This window comes from Sus scrofa, chromosome 14, assembly GCF_000003025.6.
Source record: "Sus scrofa isolate TJ Tabasco breed Duroc chromosome 14, Sscrofa11.1, whole genome shotgun sequence".
NCBI classification, from domain to species: Eukaryota; Metazoa; Chordata; class Mammalia; order Artiodactyla; family Suidae; genus Sus; species Sus scrofa.
In genome coordinates this window covers 113780282-113804181 of record NC_010456.5, presented here as the reverse complement: position 1 = coordinate 113804181, position 23900 = coordinate 113780282, and the positions used below count along the sequence as shown (strand labels likewise).

At 49.9% G+C, this 23900-nt stretch overlaps 1 protein-coding gene across 5 annotated transcripts in view; it reads right to left on the bottom strand.

Moving 5' to 3' along the window:
* WBP1L (WW domain binding protein 1 like) overlaps positions 3618 to 23900 on the bottom strand; it is a 62807-nt gene continuing 42524 nt past the window's right edge. For 3 of the 5 annotated variants that reach the window (XM_001929157.7, XM_005657452.3, XM_021073473.1), the window contains exons 2-4: positions 18654 to 18756; positions 8682 to 8843; positions 3618 to 7336 (exon numbers count right to left, since the gene is read on the bottom strand). In XM_001929157.7, the coding sequence (XP_001929192.4) occupies positions 6597 to 7336; positions 8682 to 8843; positions 18654 to 18756 (1005 nt within the window). In that variant the 3' untranslated portion in view covers positions 3618 to 6596. The remainder of the gene's footprint in view (positions 7337 to 8681; positions 8844 to 18653; positions 18757 to 23900) is intronic. The other 2 variants (XR_002338748.1, XR_002338749.1) reach the window with 1 other exon arrangement.

Below are 23900 nucleotides of genomic sequence, written 5' to 3'. Positions count from 1 at the left end.
TTCCTAGTTGGATTCGTTTCTATTGCGCCATGACAGGAACTCCTCTACTTGGCCTTTTTAAACCTCAGTTTTCTCACCTGTAATATGGGCAGCTGAGGCATGTGTAGAAATAGTACCACCAACCTCAGAGGGCTGCTGAGGACCAAACATGGACCTAACGTCTTGTGTTCAGTACCTTAACACTGGCTTTATTATTGTTGCCTGGGTCGAGATCCACAAAATAAGTCCTCCTCTGAAAGCTTTATACAAAATCTCCTAGAGACCTCCAGCTTTGTCAGGAGGGGGAGCAGGTGTGTCCAGATGGGTCCATCCATGGAGAGCATCACCAAGGGCCCGCCCCGTGCAGTGCCAGATGGCCCTGCCCACTGCCTACTCTTTCCCTTTGGAGCCAGGGCAGGCTGGCAGCTAGGAGTGGGTAGAGAGCCCAAAGACAAACTTTTCACAGTTCCAACACCAGGGTGTTTTATAACATATTCCAGTGGGATTTGGTTTCTTGAGACTTCTCGGTGAGAAGCCGTGCAATGGAAGGTTAAACTGTGGTGAGGAGCAGGCTTATATAGAAGGAGGAGAAACTTGAGATCAAACGGAAATTCTCCTCCTCCTCATCAGCCACAAAAGCTCTTTTAAAAAAAATTTCCTCTGAGGAAGAGAAAAAAACACTCTTGGAAGGAAAAGATACTAAGGTCCAAATAACTCCTGATTATTTTACAATGTTTCCAAGGGGAGAGCCCCCCCTTGAGGAAGTTAGCACTGATCTGAAGAGGGGACCATCTGCCACTTTAGCGCTGAGGGGCTCTGGTAGCTGAGAGCTGGCTGGGTGTGGGAGCCTCTGGGGGGCTTACAATGAGGCAAGGGGAGAGGGGGAAAGAGGGGATAAAGTAGCTCCTGAGGAAATGTGTCTGATTCACCTGCCACCACGTTACTGCCCGGCTCAACACACCTTTCTCTGGTCCCCTCTCACCTTTGAGAAGAAATAAAAGTTCTTCACATAGCTTGGGAGCCCCTAAATACAGCTCTTCACAGTCTGGCCAACTAGTTAATTGCATATGGGCTTTGGAGTCAACAGATGTGGGTTCTAATCCTAGCTCCACCAGCTGTGTGACCTTGGCCCAGTTAATTAACTCCTGTGAATACTTCATTCCCACTAGTAAAGCAGGAATAATTACAGTCCATACCTCCAAGGGCTGCTTTAAGGCCAAAATGAGATGTCAGTAGAATGCTTATATAGGGCCTGGTATTATGTAGAGTCAATAAATAAAATTACAAAAAAAAAAAAAAAAGGAAAGAAAAGAAAAAGGAGTTCCCTGGTGGCTCAGTGGGTTAAGGACCTGGCATTGTCACTGCTGTGACATGGGTTCAATCCCTGGCTCAGGAACCTAGGAACTTATGCATGCTGCAAGTGTGGTCAAAAACAAACAAACAAATTAAAAGCTTATTACCAACTTACCTCTCCAGCTTCATCTCCTCTTACTTTCTAGAATGCAGTTATTTATTTAGAGGGATTAAACTGCTCACAGCTTTAGACACGACACTGCACTCTCCTGTTTCAGGCCTCCCACAGTTTATTGTGCTTTTCCACACCTGGCACATAGTAATACTCACTAATAGGCAGATCAACTGTTTGCCTACAATTCCCTTTACACCCTTCTTTTAACTCAGTTTAGAGGTCCCTGCTCCAGGAAGGCTGCCCCAAATCCCCATATGGGCTACATTCTCTTTCACAGCATCCCGTGCACACATGCTTCATGGTACTTACCACGTGCTACCAGAACTGTTTATGTGCCTTTCTTCCTTGCTAGAACAATATTAGCTCCTCTAAAGAGAAGCCAGGTCTAAGGCATATGTGCCTTCCCAAAGCCTGGCACGTGGTAGGTATTCCATAAATGCTCAGCTCTTTTAAGTAAGGACAGTCACTTGTCCCCAGCTGGAAACTGTATCCCAAACACCGCCCAAGACCCACCACCCTTCCCAGCAGGTTCAGCGAAAAGCAAGTTTCCAGCAGGTTTTGTCAACAGTCGGCCAACCCACTTCCCTCCCCTTCTCCTGAGTCAAACCTTGGTTTTTGCCCCCTGGTGGAAAATAGAGGAAACTGAAGAATGGGGAGTTTGTTGAAATTCTTGTTCATCAAAGCATTCTTTGATGCTTCAGGGCACTGGTACTGTCTCCAGCTGAACGTGGTCACCTGGAGCAACAGAGACAGCAAATGCTGTACCTCACTAGATAAGTGAGCAATGCAGTGAGCCAGGAGCCTGGGGTGTGGTGAGGGGGGCCCTACAGACCTGGGCAGTAAGGGTACACATACAGCCTCTGGCATGCAGCTCCTAAGAGCTGTACCATTTTGGTTTTGTGCCACCCAGACATCAGCTCAAAGGAGGCAAGAATGGCGTACGCTGCCACTTCCTTCCTGCGATTTTACAACTGTCCCTAGATGCTCATATGGCTCCCTTGGGGTTGCCTAGAGGATCCCAACAGTTTAAAAGGAAGTAGGCAGCAACCATCCCACTGGAGTCAGTGAAGGGCCAGGGCAATGTCCTCCAGCCCAGGGTCAGATAGGGGCAGGAACATGCCTGGATTACACTGGACTCTCAGAAATGACATAGCTGGCTGCTGAGCAAATGCGGGGGCTGGAGAGAACATCGCTCTCTGCCAGCATCCCCCGCCAGCCCGGTGGTGAGCACTCCACTCAGAAAGGCTTGAACCCCTTATCGGGGGGTTCCGAGGATGCTCATCATCCTGCTCTGCCCACCTGCATGTGGCCCAAACAGAAGTCTTGTTGGGTGGGAGGGTTCCCCTTCCTGAGTTGAGGCATTCCCAGTCGGAGCTAGCGGCTTACACGTGGCACAAAGTGCTAGGAGGAAGGTCTTAAGCGGAGCAGAAAATAGAACGAGTCTTAGGAAAGACTCATGGGCCCACGATGGCAGATGTTGGTGCACTGGTGGCTCCTAAAACTCAGCTCTGATTCCAGTTCTGCTGGAATGCGAGACTTCAAACCACCTCCCAGGACTGGCCGAGCTGCTCTGAATTGGTACTGCTCACTTGTCTCAACCTCCCTCACACTGTTGATCAGCTAATTGTTTTGTCTTCTCAATTATCATTTAAATTCTAGAAGGCAAGGGTCTTGTCTTATACACGTCTTCCATGTTCTTCTTGGCACCCAGCATAGTGCTGGGCACAAAGCGGGGACCCATAACACATGCGTCGTGTATTGTATTTTGAGGCCAAGTGCTCATCCACAGGTCTATCGTATCAATAAAGAGATCTCCCGCAGTGCCTGCTGCCTCTTAAATGTCATGCTTTAGTTTCAGGGTCTCTGACTTGTTTCTGCTTCCGGGGGGTCTGATATTAACTAGTTTGTGGGACTTTACCAAAGTTTTCAAACATCACAAATACACCCTCGGCAGAGAGAGGGTTTGCTGGGAAATTCCCCGGATAGAAGTGCCCTCTGCAGCGGAGCCAGCCTGTCCCTGGCTCAGGAGCCTGTCCCCGACGGCTGTGTGACCTCTCTCAGCCTCTGCGTGGAGGAGCGGAGGGCATGTGCGCTCAGGAATATCGAGGTGCGACCCCTTCAAGTCTGGGGAGGAAGAAACGGGAATGAGTGCTACAAGGAAAAAGAGCAGTCGAGTTTTGGGGATGGATTTTATTTGGGCTTCTCACAGTGGTTAAGAGCCACTCTGTCTTCAGAACAATCACAGCACGGGAAATGCGTCACCGAGACTGCCCAGAAAAGTCTGACCAGCTGAATCTTATTGCTTAAAATACACATATTCACAATAACTGACAAAGGGTGATGTGCCTCACACAGGAATGTGTTAGCATTTGCAAATCTTCCGACTGTAGCACCAAACCCTCGACCAGCCCCTCTCGCCTGGAAAACCAGACTCCATCGAATCTCCCAGGCCCCCTCACGAGCCCTTCAATTCCTATTTCCAGCTTTCGTCGTGCAGGGTAGCCTCGTGTAGCAGGGGCCAGACTGACGGCTGGACTCAAGCCCAGCTCTGCCCGCTGCGTTTTCTTCTTCTCGTGCCTTTCGGGTGGGACGCTGCAGTGAACCCAGCAGGTAACGCGTGGACCAGTTCCCCACTCTGTTGGAGAAGGAAACTTGAGAGGGCCAGAATACATCCATTTGACCAGTTAACTGAAGCAGGGTTCATTTTGGTAAAACTTGATCTCTTTTGAGACACTTCAGGGAGTTGTTGGGATTTAAAAAAAAAAAAAAAAAAAGATTGAAGGAAAGGCATCTGAGGGCTGCCAGCGCACTCCTGCCCACTTCTGCCACACACGGGCGTGCTCGCTCGCATGCCCTGGACCTCAGCAGAGGGAGGGAAGCCCTATGGCACTGTGGTGGCCGCCAAACCCTCCTGGCACTTCTGGGCAGGGCCGGCGTCTGGGCCACAGCCAGTCCGAGCTGGTCACTGAAGAAGATCCAATTCGGCTTCTGTCTGAGGTTCCACCCTTGGCCTTCTGTCCCGTGTGGTTGTGGACACCCCCGGGGGCTGACACCAAGGGCCAGGAGCAGCCGAGGGAGGCAGACAGGCTCAGAGCACGTTTCCGCTTTCAGGGAACAGAACACAGGCCTCCGAGTGTCCACGGAGCAATGTGCAAATTGCAGTGATGGGTAGAGTAAAACCTCTACTTGGAGCACAGTATCTGGCAAACGTAGGGACTGCGGTCGACAGCGCTGCTGAGTACACCCGAGTGCACAGTCAGACATTTGCTCAGTAAACAGTAAATGCGTAAAATAAATTACCTCGAGAGGGCCGCCCCCTGCTCCAAACGTGTGGGTAACGGGAGCAGAGTGGCTGCCGTTCAAGGTATATTCACAGGAAAACAGGGCTAGGGGCTCACGCACAACGGACAGACACACACAGGTTATCCAAAAAGTCACTGTATACAGAATGCACGATGTTCGACGTGGATTTTGGTTTTGTGGACTCCAAACACAGACACTCAGTCACCTCACAGCCTTGGATTTGTCTGTTGTGTGTGTGTGTGTGTATATATACACACATATATGTATATATATATATATATATATATATATACACACACACACACACATACGTGTGTATTCATATATATACATATAGAGAGAGATACACACCTTCCTTTCTTAACATAACATCAATGGCTAGTCTGAATATCATCGTTCAAGAGTGGGAGAAGAACCAAACTCTTCACAGGAACAGGGCTGGACAGGGAATGTTAGCTTCGGCAGTTCGCTTTCTCCACTCAGATTATTCTCTCGAAGCTCAACTGGTTATCTGAAGCCAAACTATAGTTAATCAGGATCCTGGGGTCCTTCGGGATGGCTGCCTCCACCCTCCTGCCTGGGCCACTTAGACCCTTTACATAGGCTACAAAAATTAGCTACCCCACTCCAGGGTGGGGTGGAGCAGAGAAAGGGCACAAAATCCACAGATAACCAAAGCATGTTTTTCCCCAAGTGGTCAGTTTGAAAAAAGCAACAAAGAAACAAAACAACGGATTCAGAATCAAGAGAAAATACTGCGTGAGAGCCAGGCTGTGGGGCCACCCTCTCTCAGGACCCACAGCCTCCTCCTTTGTTCATAGAGAACAGTGAAGGCCAGCAGACAGTGTGCCTGGGATGGGGGAGGGCACTGGTCACCTGTGGGCACAGATCAAAGGGCAGAGATGCGGAAAGCTGCGCCTCCATCCACTGCTGCAGCGCAGGGCCTCCTGCTCACTCACAGGCGTTCCAGAGACAGCCCCCCACCAAGCCTGCACACAAAACTGGCTCGACTGTAGCTAGGCTCTTTGAAGGTCAAGTTGGGAAAGAGCCATAAACTTCCCTTTTCCAAAGCAGAATTCTTGTCTGCCCACTGGTCAAGTTCTTGTTTTCAGCTCGCTTTTGATTTTTTTTTTTCTCTTTTTTTTTAAGAAAAAAAAAAAAAACAACAAAGAGAAGGTGGGTATAACCTTCCACACCTGGACCAGTCTGCGGCCAGCCAGACCTGCTGGGAAGGGGCCCCTCCAGGATGCGAGGTGGCGCCTCAATCTCATCACCTTGAACTTGAGAGCGCAACAAGCCCCCTTGCCAACCGACCACACGACTGCCTATCGGTTCGCAGCCTCCCACAGGAGCCCAGTTCCAGCTCTGCAGACACTGGCAGTCAGGGCAGCAGTCCCTGGGCCTCTGTGGGCTTCCTTCTTCACCCAGAGCCCTGCCGCCTCTCGTGGACTGAGACACGGTGAGGTTCTCTACAACTAACACCAGGACGTGAATCCACTCCATCACCAAGAGTCTCTCGGGGCAGAGTCTCGCCCCGTGCCTCGGGGGCTTCTGAAACACACATCTCTCTGACCCAAGCAGGCAGGGAGACATGACTTGCAAAGAGGTAAAGGGGGGTGGGGTGGAGTGGGGTCTGAGGAATGAGTCCTGGAACAGCTTCTCGGCCCTCCACCACACTGTGCTTCTGTGGGGGGGCGAGGCACCCACTTCCCCAACTGTACCTGGAGATGCAGGAAAATGCAGGAGCAGAGGAGGGGAAAAAGGGCACAGTCGTTTAATGCTTCTCTCGTGGTTCTCCCCTACCCTGATTGCTTCGCCAAGTTGTCAGGCGCAGGCAGGGCCTGCTCTAGCTGGGGGAGCTGCTGCTCTGGGAGTTTGGGGAGTCCTGCTCGTTGATGGTGTTCAGCAGCAGGCAGGCGGGCGGCCGTGGTAGGTGGGGGTGCCCGGGCTCTTGGGCCTGCTCCTCGGAGGGCTGGCAGAGCCCTTCCTCCTCGTCGCCGGGGGGCCGCACGTGGCAGCTGTCGCAGAAGTCCAGGGGCCCGTCCAGAGCGTCATCGATGAGTGCGTTGAACTCTTTGAGGTCATCATCATGGTGGCCCCGGTTGCACACGCACACCTCGATGCCCGAGTCACCCGTGAAGCGGCGATGTCTGCCTGGCGTCTTGTCTTTGCTGTCAGGGAGGGCGCTGCCCTGCTCGGAGCTGTGCTCTTTCAGTAGCTCCTCCTTACATTCGGAATCCTTGTCCAGGAAGGCCCCGGGGTCTACCGCCCCCAGGCCGGCCCCAGAGCCGCTGGGCTCCATTCCAGGGGCTTTGGTGGCTGCAGGGTCTGCTGGCACGTCGGAGGGCTCAGGGTCAGCGATGCTTGGGGGTCTCGTGCTGCTTCTGCTGGGCCCAGACAAGGGGCTGCTCTGTGCCCCCTGGGAGCCCCTGGTGGGGTCGGCGCCTGGGGGGCTGCCACCTGCAGGGCCGCACTGTGCGGGCAGCTGCTGCTGCTGTAGCTGGAAGGCACTGTATGGTGGGGGAGGAGTTGGAGGTCGGTTCACCACTTCCTCATAAGGAGGTAGTAAATAGTTTGGCAAAAACCCTAAAATGGGGAGGTAGGGAGGAAAGATTACTGCACGGGCAATGGTTCCAGAACAGACTGCAGGCTCATGCTAGACAGATGTCTCGTCCCACCCCCAGCGTACCCACTAAGTGACAGCGATGGCTCTTGGCTGCGGGCGGGGCATGGGGCTGTGAGTGACTTTGCAAAGAGGGACGGGTTGGAAGCGAGCCATTCTAGTTTCTCGAAACCTGAGAGCTGCTGAAGCGGCTCTGCAGGCAAGGACTTCTGCCTGTCTGGGGCTAAGGCAGAGGGTTAGGCAAATATGGTAAATGGCCAAGAGATTTCTGCCTGGAAGCAACCTGTTTCCACATGCACGCAGTTCTCATGTTTCTTGCTCACACTGTGTCCTCCACCTGTGTCCTCAGGGTCAGGGACCCCAACTTAAGACTTTTCTTGACCACTTCCCGACTGCCCCTCCTCCGCCCTGGCACGTGCCAGACGTATACCATGAAGAGGGCCTTCTTCTAGGAGGTGAGAAATCTGTGTTGTCTCTCACCCTAGTGTGGCTGGAGGTGGTCTGGAAAGACAAACCAAACCTCATCCGGATTCAGATCAAGAGTGGGTGGCTTACCCGGTGGTAAGGGCGAGGGCCTGCCATCGAGGCTTGTTAAGAACATGCCACGTGAGTTGTCTTTTGCTTGGAGGCAGGAATGATCGAATTATTATATAACAATAATTGCTAGCTTTTATTGAGTACTTACTCTATGCCAGATGCTGTGCTCTAGGAGCACTTAACCCTCCTAGAGGTGGAATTCCAAATTTATAACCACTTTATTCTACAGAACGCACTGCAGAATGGCTCTGGACAGGCTGCACTGCTGGGCCTCCACCAACCATTTGAGAGGTCAGTGTAAGGAACCCCAGGAAATCAGGTGAGTGTGCCCTTCAGTGAATCACTGGGTTTCTTGGTTCTCAGGAAGTCCCCGTGTCACCCTCCCACACCTGCTCTGCTTGCGGTAGCCTCTGCTCAGGCATCTCACATGGCAGGAAGCAAAATGGGGGGATTTTGGGCCACTGACCTCTAAATCTCAATTCACTCACATCATACACCATCCAATTACCTGCCTACAAAAAAAGTCTGCCTCAAGGAGCAGAGACCTGGTCAGAACGCAGCCAGTGTGGACTGGAATGGCCCAATGGCTTCCAGGAGGGGCGTGCAGAGCACTGGCTCCTCTGTACTGAAGAGGGGAGCCCTCTTGTTCCCGTGTGTGAGACCCTGTTCTGTGTGGGTCAAGGGAGCCAAGCCCCTACGCCCGGCCACCCGAGCACTGTCTACACGGCCTGGCCCCGAGGGTGGGGGTCTGGTGGCTTTTTGTGTACGTACTGAAATAAAACGGCAGCGCTGAGTAATTGTGGGCTTCCCGGTAGGCGATCAGGTTGATTTCATGTTGCCGCTGTTGGGCCTGAAGGCGGTGCTTGGCTCGGCGGTGGTGGCAGACACAGCAGCAGCTCAGGATGATGATGATGGTCCACACCAGCCAGAACCCTGCGGGTGGGGAGGCGAGACAGAGGCGCGCACAGTGAGCCAGCTGGAGGGGTCCCGGGACAGTGGGCCCTGGCTTGGCACTGGCAGGCCTTGCCTGGTGAAGTTATACCTAGAACCCATGTTCATTTTCACAAATGTTTGTACCAGAGGGACTCGTGGGAACGTAAGAATGGTGACCGTACAAGAGGTCACTGACTGCAGGCTGCCTCCAGGAATTGGTCCGTCTGTATTTTTGGTTTGGTGGGCATTAAGTTTGCTTACCTTTTATTTATTCTTTTTTTTTTTTTAATTTTATTTTTTGTCTTTTCTAGGGCTGCTCCTGCGACATATGGAGGTTCCCAGGCTAGGGGTCTAATTGGAGCTGCAGCCTCCAGCCCATGCCACAGCCACAGCAACGCAGGTCTGAGCCGCGTCTGTGACCTACACCACAGCTCATGGCAACGCCGGATCCTTAACCCACTGAGCAAGGCCAGGGACTGAACCCACAACCTCATGGTTCCTAGTCGGGTTCGTTAACCACTGAGCCATGACAGGAACTGCAAGTTTGCTTACCTCTTAGGTCAGTGTGCCCTTCCACTCTTAAGAGAGAGCTCTGAGAAAACGCCCCGGCCCCTCTTGGTGCCCACTCCCCACACCGGCCCTGCACAGGCCCACAAGGATGGCTTCCAGGCTCCCTTCCTGCTGCTACCAGGCTGCTCATCAATAGCGAGGGGCCCCTCAGCATCCCCACAACTCAGCAGATGAGCAGCTGCAGGCGGCCTCCAAGGGGCTGCCTGATAAAGAATTTTTTTCTCTACCATGTCTGCCTCCATCATACAAGAGTCACTGAAGTTAGAGGTGGAAAAATTCTAATTGCCTCAGGTCCCTCTCTTCCCTGGAGAGTGTAAACGACTTCCTCTGCTCTTGACATAATCTGGTACAATTCCATCTCCCACTGTCAAAAACAACCCACTCCCACCTCCCTTTGGCCTGCGGCTGCATTAGAGTCAGGGCCATTAGTGGCCTCCCCTCCTCCCTCTGCTGAGACTCAGGGGAACAGGGGAGAGGCCCACAGCCCTCTCTTCCCCGGGTGCACTGCTTCTTCCCATTTTCCACTGTGTCCTCTGGGATCTTACTCAGAGAATCCAGGCAAACCCCAATATAAGACCCCCCCCTCCCCAATCGTCACATGTATGCAGAAAAGGCTTCTAAATATTTTCTTAATGGATGAGCAAATTTTGCTTTAAAAAAATACAGAGTGAGATAGGGAAGAGAAAAAAGATCAGGAGGAAAAACACTTTGACTTTAATAATTGTGGGATTATGAGAAATTTTAATTTTCTTTTTTTAAAAAAGAATATTTATTTATTTTGCTTTTTAGGGCTGCACCGCAGCATATGGAGGTTCCCAGGCTAGAGGTGGAATCAGAGCTACACCTGCCGGCCTATACCACAGCTCACGGCAGTGCCAGATCCTTAACCCACTGAGCAAGGCCAGGGATTGAACCCACATCCTCACAGACACTATGTCAGGTTCTTAACCACTGAGCCACAACGGGAACTCCAAGAATTTTTTTTCTCAATAAAAAATTAATCTGAGGAATAATTTTAAGGTGAATTTTTATTAAATGAGAATATATTACTCTCTATTCCTAAGGAACTTTCATCTTTTTTCATTACAAATGCTATGTGTATTTTTAATCATCTGCTTTGTAATTATAAACTTGTGTTTAGAATGTGTTATTTCCACATCTTTTGTCTTTTGTCTGAATGAAGTAACATTGTTATTTAAAAAAAAAAAAAAAAAAGGCCTCTGTCTCTCAGCAAGCAGACATATAAATGAATAAACCCGTTTTTTCGTTTTTTGGTTTTTTTTTTTCCCGTTTGTACTAGAACACAATATCCTGAAAGATTCCACTGATATTTAGGGTGTAGCCTCTGGCAGCACCCAGGGGTGCTTCTGTCCCCCACTGAATCTCCCCACAGAACTGCCCCTATGAGGTGAGACAGGATGGCAGTACAGCCCCCCCAGCACCGGCAGGCTGGCCATGAGGCTAGGCGACCCCCCACTGCTTTTAGCCCAAGTCTGTGTTCAGGGGAACCTTCTGCTGAGGTCTGGCAACAGGAGAACAGGCGGGGAACAATGGGCGGGGGATATCTTCCCCCTTCCCCATCGGCAGACAGAAAAACCCCATTCCCATCCACAGTGCGTAAACCTAAGTTGTAGCGAGACGTCTCCCACATTCACTGCTGAGATTGGCTTGACTGAGCTTGCGCTGCTCTCCTGATGCCGGCTGACTGAAGACTAGCCACGGTTGGAGGAGCCCTCAAAGAATGGTCCTGAGGCCAGAAAGGAGCTCTGGGAGCAAACCTGCTGCAGTCCTGTAACCTCTTCTCCAGCCCCTTCCACCCGGCTCCCGGGGTGGGGTCGCACCCAAGGGAGGCAGCACAAATAAGCACAGGGCATTCTGCTGAAGAGCCTGGCTCCAAGCATGTTTCACTCAGTTCTAAAAGGTTCTGGGCTAACTACTTTTTTGTATTATCTACATTTACTTGTCCAGCATAATCTCACAATCCTTTATACTTCCATGTTACTTCATAATTTTAAAAGTACATTTTCGCTAACTCTATTTTTTTTTACCAAGTCATTTTTTCAGTTGTTTCTTACCTTAAGGTAAATTAACTTTTAACCCTAATGCTGCAGTATATATGATCTAAGGCCAAACTTCTCAGCTTTTGTAATATACTTTTAATAAAAATCTCATATGCTGATTTTCATGTTGACCAAGCAATTCTGGTTCCCTCCCTTCCTAGCATGTAGGTAGGCTTGAACTTCCTGGCCCCCTTATGACTGGGGGACACTTTGGGGCTGCTAATTTTTTTTTTTTTCTTTCTTCTTTCTTTTGCAGCCACACCAACGGCATAAGGAAGTTCCTGCGGCAAAGGAACCTTAACCCACGAGCGCCTCCACAGAGACAGGCCAGATCATTAATCCAATGCATCACAGCAAGAACTCCTGGGACTACTTCTAACTAAGGAATTGAGGTTGGAAGTGACAGATGCCACTTAGGGGCCAGAATGTTTCTTGTTGACGTGAGATCCTCTATTAGTCTCCTTTCTAGCAAGTCACAACATTCCAGATCCTGACCAGCCTGGCCCCAGAAGATAAAGAAGTAGGAGCAAAGCTCCCATCCAACCTGTGATGGGCATACAGTGTGAGCAACAAACCTTTTAGTTTAGGCCACTAGGAGTTTGGACTTATTTATTACTCGGTTATTACTAAGCATAACCTATAGCCTATCCTGACCGAGAGAGTACCTTTACAGGCTTTTCTGGGGGAGAGAACTTTAAATGTTCATGATTCTGAACTTGGAAAATAGACTTGTGGCTGCCAAGGGGGAGAGGGAGGGAGTGGGATGGATGGGGAGCTTGAGGTTAACAGATGCAGACTACTGCCTTTGGAATGGATTAGCAATGAGATCCTGTTGTGTAGCACTGGGAACTACGTGTGGTCACTTATGATGGAGCAGGATAATGTGAGAAAAAAGAATGTATACATGTATGTGTAACTGGGTCACCATGCTATACAGTGGAAAATTGACAGAACACTGTAAACTGGCTATAATGGAAAAAAATAAAAATCATTATAAAATAAATAAATAAATAAATAATAAAATAAAATGTTCATGATTCTTAAGAGAATCCTTATTCCAGAAAAGCCTGAGTTCCACCGAACTAGAAGTATAATAGAAAAAGAGAAGTTCCCATCGTGGCTCAGTGGAAACACATCTGACTAGTATCCATGAGGATGCAGGTTCAATCCCTGGCCTCGCTCAGTGGGTTAAGGATCCCATGTTGCTGTGAGCTGTGGCGTAGGTTGCAGATGTGGTTCAGATCCTGTGCTGCTGTGGCTGTGGTGGAGCCAGTGGCTACAGGTCCTATTTGACCCCTAGCCTTGGGAACCTCCATATGCTGCAGGTGTGGCCATAAAAAGACCAAAAGAAAAAAGAAAAAGGTTTTCTCTGTTTGTTTGTTTTGAGGAATAATCAGGCAGGGTAGAAGGAGACTAGAGAGAAAAATGAGACAAGTGGAAGGCATACCCTTGGCAGAGTTATCCTAATCAGATCTAACAGCACCAGCAAACCCAAATGTTTAATGAAATTCCATCAGCTGTTTCTTCTCATGTGGTATCATGGGTAGAAAAACTCTCCCTACCAAGGATCACGTGTATGCTATTACATAAGTCTCAAACTGCATTTTAATTTCTACATTTCTAATATAGTATCGCAAAGTATTATTAGTGTGGTTCAAAACTGGGGGAAAACAGGAAGTTCCCGAGGTGGCTCAGCAGTAATGAGCCGGACTAGCATCCATTACAATGTGGGTTTGATCCTTGGCCTCACTCAATGGGTTAAAGATTCGGTGTTACTGTGAGCTGTGGTGTAGGTCGCAGATGTGGCTTGGATCTGACATTGCTGTGGCTGTGGTGTAGGCCAGCGGCTGTAGCTCCAAATCGACCCCTAGCTTGGGAACTTCCATATGCCTTGGGTGTGGCTCTAAAAGGATAAAAAAAAAAAACAAACAAAAAAAAACAAAACTGGGGGAAAACAAAGAACTCCCTGGTGGTCTAGTGGTTAGGACTTGGCGCTTTCACTGCTGCGGAACCCAGTTCAATTCCTGGTCTGGGAATTGAGATCCCACATCAAGCTGCTGCACACCACGGCCAAAAGAAAAGGAAAAAAAAAAAAAAAAGCCTTAAAAACAAACAAACAAAAACTGGGGGGAAACTATCTTGGGAACAGAAGGGGCCTGGAAGGGGAATGGTCCAGAAAAGCCCCCTAACGACTGGTCCCACTTGAAGGAGTTAACTGTGGGAAGACAGACAGCATTCTGGTCTATCCCTCACGCAACAGATTCACTTGGCAGCTATTCTAGTCAAAGCCGTGTCCCATCAACTTTAAAAGGGGGACCATCCAGACTAGTCCCTGCGGAGTTGTGCAAACTTTTGATATTTTCACTAGATTTCACAAACAAGGAGGAAAGTCTTAAAAAGGCAAACCTCATGAAAGAGCCACACAGACAAAGAAGGCAGCAGGACGCCCTCCTCCTCAAACTCATTACCTCCCCGGAAGACTGCATTCCCCAGTGACCTTTGAAAGCTGCGACCTCGTGGTGGGGTGCATTTGTCATGCTAAGCAAAATGGAAAACATGTTTTTAAAAACAATCACAGTCCAATGTAGGAACTGAGTCATGTGCCCCAGAGTTCACTATAAACTTGGGAAAACACCACTCCCCAACTGGCAGGAAATTCCTCATTAGGAAGCCAAAGTATACTGTAAATTAGCTCTCCTTCTAGCCCACAGGATGGTGGGTGACCTCCCTGGCCCCTCAGAGCTCTTAGCTCCTGCCACTGCCACTGTGGAAAAGGCCTGAATTGGGGAAATGAAGACTTCGGAGGACTTGCATTGGAAAGCATGGACACGTTTCATTCCCAGCTTTGTGACCTTGGTCGCTTTGCTTTTACTTTCCTCCTCTATAAAATGAAGACAATAATGGTTTCTACCCACTTGGTCCCGGTGAGGATAACGAAGTTAATATATGCAGAGTACTCTAAACCATGTCTGGTGTGTAATAGGTTCTCTAGCTTATTATTTTTGGGGGCCACATTAATGGCATGTGGAAGTTCCTGGACCAGGGATTGAACCCAAGCCACAGCAGTGACAATGCCAGATTCTCAACCTGCTGTGCCATAAAGGAACTCTAGCTTATTCTTACCATTGTTGTTCCAGGCACGGTCACAGATGGAAAGGGCTTCCTTTAAATTTCCTTTCTAACCCCCTAACCGTATTCCATAAAAAACTGAGGGAGTTACAAGCCCAAAGTTCCCTTCTAGGTCCTACTTTTGCCTCAATTCACTGGAAAACCAGCCCACCTACTACTGATCTAGAAGCCTGGATGCTAGGAGCTGGGCTCCAGACGGGGCTTGGAAGGAGACCCCAGGCCTCTGGTGTCCACTCTGCTCAGGGTGGCAAATGTTACAGCCCCCCCCTTAAGACCGGCTCAACAATGTGTATCTCAAGACAAACTAAAAAGAATAAAAGTCAGCAGGTGAAAAGCTGAGCAGAGTTAAACGGATTGGATTTGATAAAAATCTGTTTCACGTCCCCTCAGGGAAATTTCCACCATCTAGAAACAGACCCCTCTTCCCCACTGAAGCCCAAATCAGGGAAAATGACACCTGAATGAAGGTCCCCTGAATTATCTCAGGAACGGAAATTCCCAACTCTGACCTCTCCCTGGAAAATGGAGCTTGGTGAGTAGACAGAGCCCTGGGATGAGCATCAGGAGACGGGTTCAGGCTCTTTGTTTGGCCTTTAGCACATTCTTAGCCTCCTGGGGTCTCAAACTTTTCTCTTTGCTCTCTCTGGCCATGCAGGGCATGCTCAGTGGAACTCCAACATGCATATCTGAGACCCTCCATGACCTGGGCCAACCGCCCTTCCAGCCTGACACTTGAGAATTCTCGAAGGGGGTGACTTTGTGTGAATCCCACTGAACCCACGACTCAGCGTCCCTGGCTCTGCATACAGGGCAGGGTTGTTCTTGGGGCCAGAGGGGCCGACCTGCATGATGACCTTACCAAGTTCTATGCACATCAGTACCCTCATCCCCACCCCACCCCCAGGGGAGCCCCACAGCCCCAGGAGAAAGGCTAACGCGCTGCAGGCTCTGTTCTTTCCAGGGGGACCTTGACCTATGGTGTTTGGTGTTCCTCTGCCTGGGAAGTCATTCTACCCTTCTCCATATGTTCTTCAAGGCCTATCTCAAATGGCACCGCCTCCACGCAGTCTGCCTGGATCCTGCCCAGCTAGCGCAAACGCTCCTGGCAGAGACACTCAGCTCTGTACTTTGCATTACTAGTGAGTGAAGCATGTGTTTCACCTCTTCTCTCTGCTAAGAGACTCCCTTCTTGATGGCAAGGATTCTGTCTCCCCACACCCTCTAACACAGAAGAGGCCACAGCATCCAGTAGGAACTTGTTAGAATGGCAAACTCTCAGGTCCACTGCAGACCTGCTGAATCAAAAACTCTGGGAGTGGGGCCGAGAAATCTGTGTTTTAATAGGCCCTCCAGGAAACGCAGATGCTTGCCAAGTCTGAGAACCACTGGAACAAGTTTGCTGAATAAATGACTGAATGATGAGGGAAAGTACAACTGCCATAAAAATGCACGGGATGATAATAAGAATGACCAGGTCCTTACAGCCTCAACCACAGCAGTGGTAAAACCGGACCTTCTCTTCTGGACTGACACAGACCCAGTAATGATGACTGGCTTATGTTACAAGAGGCGGAAAAGACCTGGAAGAAAGGGTGCTGGCTGCAGCTTAAGGTCTGTGTGTGCTTGTGTGTCTGTGTAACGTCGTGTGTGCGTGCGTACGTGTGTGTGTGTGTGTGTGTGTGTGAGAGAGACAGTCCTCAACACACAGGAAAATTCAGCTTAGTAGTGGTATGAGGGTTGGTGGAAATGGCATTATTTTCCCCGTAAGGCCTTCCCTGTAAGCAACTCTAGTTAAAGAGGTACTTTGATGAAAACCCTGCCAAGGATTTCCTGGCTGAGATTTTTCCTTCCAAAGGAAAGAGACCAAAAGAATAACCCAAAGCCCATTACTTCCACGTTTCAGGCAAAGTTCAGAGGCAATTAGAGGGAACCAGGTTCAAAGGGACAAAAAGCACAGTCCTGATGAGAACTGAAAGGGCTCATTCCTACACCCAGCCTCCCTCCTATACATAGCAGGCTCAGGCCAGGCCCTCAAGAAGGAGGAAAACCAAAGAATTCTGACAGGCGGCGAACACTCACTGGGCATCTTCTGACCAAAAAGCCATGTCTGGGCACAGGCCCAGGAGGAAAGGTCTGCTTTTACAGAATCTGGAAAGCACGAGCCAACCTGGACAGGGTGAGTCTCTCCTCCCCGTCCTGCCCCTGGTCTCTGTCTGGCCACCCCTTTCCCAGCTTACCAGAACTGTGCAGCTCTTTCTCTGGCTCTCTTCGGGCCCTTGGGTGAAGGGCCTGGTTCCCAGCCTATCTGCCTGCCTCCCTGCCATCTGGGTCCCCCTGTCCCTGCCGCCCTTCCCCTCAGCCCTGGCTTGGGTGACCCAATTCCGGTGGCCACGGAGTCTGCTCTGCCAACGGCCCAGGAGGCCTTGTCAATCTGAGACAGGGCCATCAGCAGCTCCATTCCTTTCCACAACTGATGCGCCTGGGCTGGGCCCCAGAAAAACAAACCAACCACAGCTCTGGGGCTTTTTGGCAGCCCAGCTTCAACTTTTGTTTTAACAAGGGGTGGGGGGAACTTGAAACCTGTGGTTATCTGCATTTTAAAACATTTAAACACAGTCTGTCCACCTGCCTGGGTACTCTGTGTTTCTCAAGCGTGTCCCTCAGCCCCACCCCTTCTAAAATAGCGCCGGCAACTCCAGGCCTGCCTTTGCTGCTGCTGATGTACGGGGAGGACTGCTGGGGACGTCTTGGGCCCTGTTCTCTCCCTGGGGAGGAGTCTGCGCTTACCCACCCCTGGGATTCCTCAGAAAGGCAGATGAGCTGGTCCTCTAAAGGGAAAGACGGCGGCGAGGAGAGGTCCTGTTTGTGGAACCCACTCCCACAGCTACAGGATCCGTTTGCATTTAGAGGGAGAGGCTTCCCAGCCAAGAGTCTAATTTCCTTTCCATTTTAAACATTAGTCCCTCTGGCTGCTTTCTGATCGTATCACTGATGTGGGGGGAATACGGAGATCAGAAAGGAGAAGGGGAAAAAGGCCAGAGACGGTGGTGGCAGTAAGGGAATGGGTGACAAGCAAGCCCAAATGGAAGGAGTGACGGGGCTCAGAATTACCTGGGGAAACAATCTACCGTTTCCTCATCAACAGACAGTTGTGACAGCTACCACAATGCTGGTCACCTGGGAACTCTCCGCCCTCAGGGCTCTCTCACCTTCCCCTTCTTTGTCCGGCACCCTAGAGCGTCTCATCTGAGTTCCGAGAAGATCGGGGTACAAAGTGCTTTAGCAAACTCTCCAAGCCTGGGTCACTCTCTGAAGACCATTGGCAATGTCCCCACCCTCGTGGAACTCTGCAAGGTGCCAATGGTCCTGGCTGCCACCAAGCCAGGCAAGACAGGGATGGTCTCCACATGGCACTGAGCTGATAGTAAGAGATCAGACAGACTGGAGGAGCCTCTAGACACCTCAGTTTGAGACCTGGGGAAGGAACAAAACGGGCTGAACTTCAAGACTCCTTTCTCTCCAGGAGGGCTTGGCTGCCAAAATCCTCGGGAGAGATTATCCCTTTGAGAGGGACCTTGAGAAACAGAGGGAGCTCCTTGACGATCTATGAGAAATTCTGGAAGCCTTGGTGGTTCTTACAAGTAAACGGCATAAGAGCCACCCACAAAGCACCACCCAGCATTCACAGCAGCTTGGCTGGGCGTCTGGGCTGGCCCAAGGAAGGATGTAAGTTGTTGTCACTGCTCAGCACACACCACCGGAGAGGGCATCAAAGAGAAGCCCATTCAAGAGCTTCTGCAGCAGACCTAATAGCCATGGCCTCTTAGAAGGCTCAGACCATGGTCTCCAGTCTCTAGCCCATGGCATCCGAAGAGCATCAGAGCTCTCCTCTTCTACAGAGTGATCGCTTCTAGAACCTGGAAGCAGATTCTGCTCGCCAACACTGCCACCAAGAGGATGTGAAGAGGACTGACCAGCCTGAGGTTTCCCAGAGAGCAGAGGTGGTAACTGGGGCCCTGGGGTGTCAAAAACCCCCCAGGCAAGGACTTACACCAGAGTTCATAGTAGTAGTTGCAGCACTGAGACTGTCCACAGCAGTGTCCTGTGTCACAGATGTAGCTTTGATTGTTGGTACCCACGCAGGTTTCCTTATCCTAAAAGAAATCAAAAACTGTTTCAGCATATTAAATTATAGCTTCCACACACTTCTTCTCACCTCCCCTCTTCCTGGTCATCTGCCCCCCCACCCCCATCAAGATGGTCTGCACCAATGTTTATTCCATTAAGAACAATAACAAAAAAAGAACCACGCAACAGCAGATGTAAGACAAGAATATATGATTTATTAAAGCGGAAAGAGTAGAGTTTCTGTTGTGGCTCAGTGGTTAATGAATCCGACTAGGAACCATGAGGTTGCGGGTTCGATCCCCGGCCTCGCTCAGTTGGTTAAGGATCTGGCGTTGCTGTGAGCTGTGGTGTAGGTCAAAGCCACAGCTCGGATCCCAAGTTGCTGTGGCTGTGGTGTAGGCCGGTGGCTACAGCTCAGATTAGACCCCTAGCCTGGGAACCTCCATATGCCACGGGTGTGGCCCTAGAAAAGACAAAAAGACAGAAAGAAAGAAAGAAAGAGGAGAGAGGTATTCAGTACACAAAGCTGACTGGGAAAGAGTAGAAGTCTCAGACAGAAAAGGGTTTTCTTGCTTTCTTTACGTCCCAGCAGAAATACTCCACGTTTTGGTACTAAACTCAGCCAGTAAGAAGACAATGAGTGTCTTGTACTTAGGTGTGTATTTTATTTTTTTTTTTATTTTTATTTTTTTTTGTCTTTTTGTCTTTTTGTTGTTATTGGCTATTTCTTGGGCCGCTCCCGCGGCATATGGAGGTTCCCAAGCTAGGGGTTGAATCGGAGCTGTAGCCACCGGCCTACGCCAGAGCCACAGCAACGCGGGATCCGAGCCGCGTCTGCAACCTACACCACAGCTCACGGCAACGCCGGATCGTTAACCCACTGAGCAAGGGCAGGGACCGAACCCGCAACCTCATGGTTCCTAGTCGGATTCGTTAACCACTGCGCCACGACGGGAACTCCGAGGTGTGTATTTTAAATAAAACCTGCTTCTCTGTGAAAGTGCCTGGAACAATTAATGTCATACGTATTCTAGGGTTAGTATCGGTCAGTCATTCCACCCTCCCTTCAAAACACATGATCTCCAAGGTTAACTACAGTGTGGTTCAAAAGAAGGCTAAAAAACTCACTACTAAGATCCTTCAGTCTTATGAAAAGGGGTGACTTGCTCAGGTCCCTAGCCCAATTTCAACTTGCTAGATCTTTTTTTGCTTATAGATGATCTCTTACTAACCTTGACTGGGATTCATACTGTCCCTGGTCAGGGACAGCTACAGAAAAGGCACTGCTGAGTAACCACCTAGCAGTTTGCCAAATGCTATGCACAGCACTGGTGGACAGGCAAAGAGGCTGTTTTTGTTTTTTTTTTTTAGTATTTCACAGTTAAGCTATGAAATACTCTATCAGCTGACTTGAACTTCAGCCCCAAATGTCCTCTGGGCCACAAGGCATGGGAGGAGACCTCTAAGATCTGGCTTTCAACATTTCTTTATTCTAAAGACGTTAACACACAATGGACCGGACACCGTCTTTACACCAAGCACTGGGTTGGGTACGAGGGACACAAAGATGAGTGAGACACTGTCCCTAACCTCAAGAGGCTCAGAGTTAGGACGGGAAGAAGCCCTGCTCAGCAAAGAAACTAAAACCACAGTATTGTATTTGCTGCTACTCAGGCTGACACTGCCCACAGTACACATCCTGGCAGACACCTGCCAGTGGAAACTCAGGTCACATGGTCGGTTCCTGTTCTCTAGGCCTTGCTTTACTACGCTGTTTGGCTGCAGGTATAAACAAGGCACTCCTGCAACTGCCTACAGGACTAGAGGCCGGGCACCTAAAGCCACAAGGAAAGGGCACAGCTAAAAACCAGATCCCTGGCTCAGTGCCTGCTTCCACCACATCTCGGAGGGTCCTGGTGTAAAGGGGCTTAGGAAGAAGGAAACATGGGCGAGGCATCTGTAGACTCGGACAATAAGGGTTTCACAAGAGTATCGCAGAGTTCTTCCCATCTTCGCCTTCCCGTGTGGGCCATAAGCAAAATGGCACACCTAGTGGGTGGCTGTCCAGTGGGATGTCACCTCTGAGGCCCGGTGCACATGGAGAAAGCAGATCTGTGCTCACTGCTTTTGCTAGAATGTACCCTCTCTGACTTTGGGGCAAAACACTGTTTTCCTAAGGACATAAAAAGTTTCTCCCAAGGGTTCCCATTTGTGTCGCAGCAGAAACAAATCTGACTAGGAACCATGAGTTTGCGGGTTCGATCCCTGGCCTTGCTCAGTGGGTTAAGGATCCGGTGTTGCCATGAGCTGTGGTGTAGGCTGCAGATGTGGCTTGGATCCCGCGTTGCTGCGGTGTAGGCCGGCAGCTGTAGCTCCGATGGGACCCCTAGCCTGGGAACCTCCATTTGCCGCAGGAGCGGCCCTAAAAAGACAAAAAAAAAAAAAAAAAAAAAAAAAAGTTCCTCCCAAGTTTACCAGGCCTTGAAATGCCATTCTTCCGGCCCTGGCTCACAAGAGCACAGTTCAAAGGGTCTTCTTAGTTTCTAAAAGAGGCTGTACTGTTTTTCTAAAAGACACATGAAAGAATCCAGTGATACTTCTGCCTCAGGAAAATTCACCAGATGAGGTCTCGGCTCTGATCCCAGGGCGGCCAGCTGGTCCGACGTGAGGTGTGGAATGGAACGTGTTTGAAATCTAAACAACTGGCATCCTCACGACCTCCTGCTTTCTCCTGGCTCTCCCAGCCCCTGAGGCAGGAAGCCTGGTATAAACAGGGCCCCGCTCTCTCCCCTGCTCTGCCTTCACTTGCCCAGAGACGGCAGGGCAAGTCCCTCAAACCCTTTTTACCCAGTATATCCCATCCCCTGCTCTCCTCCCCCCAGGGTCCCCAAGCTGCCTGGAATGGCCCTGGTTGTGGGAACTGTCATTTTCGGCTGCAGGAGGAAGGAAAGCAGGTGGGCAGTTAAAGAAGACAAGATGTGGGCTCACGGACCTTCAGCAAGGAAGAAACGAGGGCAGATTAGGAGGGTAGTAGTGAGATGCTCCAGAGAGATCTGCTGGTGTGAGAAGAAAATTCCAGGAGCCTTAGGTTTGGTCCCAGCTCTGCCATCACAGAAGACAAGCCCCTCAGGGGTCCTAAGCTCGTCAGGACGCTCATTCCTGTCTCTTTCAACCCAAAGCCTTCACTAGCCTACCCCCCATCCCCTTTGTCACAGCAGCCCTAAGCCAAAGCCAGAGCTCCTGCAATCTACGTCTCCTCTGAGTCCCAGCAAAGAACAGAGGTGTGCAAAGGCTGCATGGTGTTCTTCCACTCTTCCCTGCATGAGGAGCCTAATCCTAGGTCACCCAGAGAACTTCCAAGGACCTCCAGGCTGGTCAAGATCCACATGGTTAAGATTCAGTCAGATCTGGGTTCAAAGCCCAGCTCTCACACTTTGCTTATTAACTGTGTGAACCTGGGTAAGTGACTAAATTTCTCTGAGATCTTACTACCAACAGTATTCTATGAGACATTAGTGTTGGGCATGAAAGACCATGCAAATAGCACTTTGCGTTCACTGAGAACTATAACAGAACAGTAAAGTTCACTGGCAATGTGGGCTGCTTTGGACACATGAAGATAGAAAAAGGAGGAGTTCCCGTCGTGGCTCAGTGGTTAACGAATCCAACTAGGAATCATGAGGTTGTGGATTCAATCCCTGGCCTTGCTCAGTGGGTCAAGGATCCGGCGTTGCCATGAGCTGTGGTGTAGGTCACAGACATGGCTCGGATCCTGCGTTGCTGTGGCTGTGGCGTAGGCTAACAGCTACAGCTCTGATTGGACCCCTAGTCTGGGAACCTCCATATGCTGCAGGTGCAGCCCTAGAAAAGGCAAAAAAAAAAAGAAAAGAAAAGAAAAAGGAACCAGAGAGAATGCAATAAAAGTTCAAATATGAAAACCTCTCAGTGCTCTTTATGGGTACCCTTTGCTTTTCTTCCAAGCTTCTCTAAGCGTTCTATCCATGCTATGTTGTTCAGGCCAAGTCTTGAAGCCTGGGAAGTTAATATCCACACCCCCGCACCTCCCCGCCCTGGCCACTTTCTTGAGAGTGAACCAGAGAATGAACCACACCCTCCCTGTGGGCAGGAGCTCTGTCTCCTTATCCCCTTCCCCAGTTCCCAGGATAAGCACAGTGCTTGGCACATTAAGCTTTGCTGAATCAAACGATGGCTACACAGCCTCCACGAAGGCAGGGCGAGCCGGTGTGAATGACATGCCTCACATACACCAAGTACCTGCCACGTGCCAGGCACTGTTCTGAATGTCTTACAAATCTTCCTCCATCTAAACTTGAAAACAACACTATGAAGTGGGTAGAATAAGGGAACTCAGGTCAAGAGAGGCTAAGTAACTTGCCTGAGGTCACACAGCTAGAAAGCAGTCCAATCTAATTCATCAGACTCCAGAGCCTGAGCTTTTTTTTTTTTTTTTTTTTTTTTTTTTAACTATTAAGCCATAGTCCCCTTGGTTTAAGTTCTATTTCTTCAGTTGTTTTTTACACTTCAGACACTTAAATAAATCCACGAAAAGGCCCAAACCAAACAAAATCAACATTTCATCTTTGACGGAAAAGATAAAGGCCCTGCCCTTGTGGAGCTCTTTGACTTTGGGAACATTTTCTCCTTGGCAGCGAGAAGAAGCAACATGCCTTGGGCTCCTCCCTTCTTTGCTTAAAAGGTCATTATTTTCACATACTGATTTTCTGCAAAGCAGACTGGTGTTCCATCCCAGTGTAGGACATGGGGCCTTCACACCTCCCTTCAACACTGAGTCCCTACCCTGCACTAGCACTGAACGAGGGGGTGGGAAACACCGTAGGCAAATACATGGCCAAAACACTCGTGATCTTTGTCCTTGTCGTCTTTTACCGAAAGACGACAAAGTAATCATGCAGATAAAGCCGCAACTAGGAAGAAAAATACGTGATTTGGGGAGTGCTCACAACAGATAAGACCTAGGGCCTAGCCAAGGAGGCCCAGACAGCTATGCAGAGGTTAAGCTTGATCCGAGATTGCCCAGATGATTAGAAAGTTGGTCACTAGGGAGGAGGGATGGAAAGAACATTCCAGGCAAAGGAAATGATACAAGCAAAGCCCTTTAGCTTGAAGGAGATGGTTGAAAAAGTAGGTA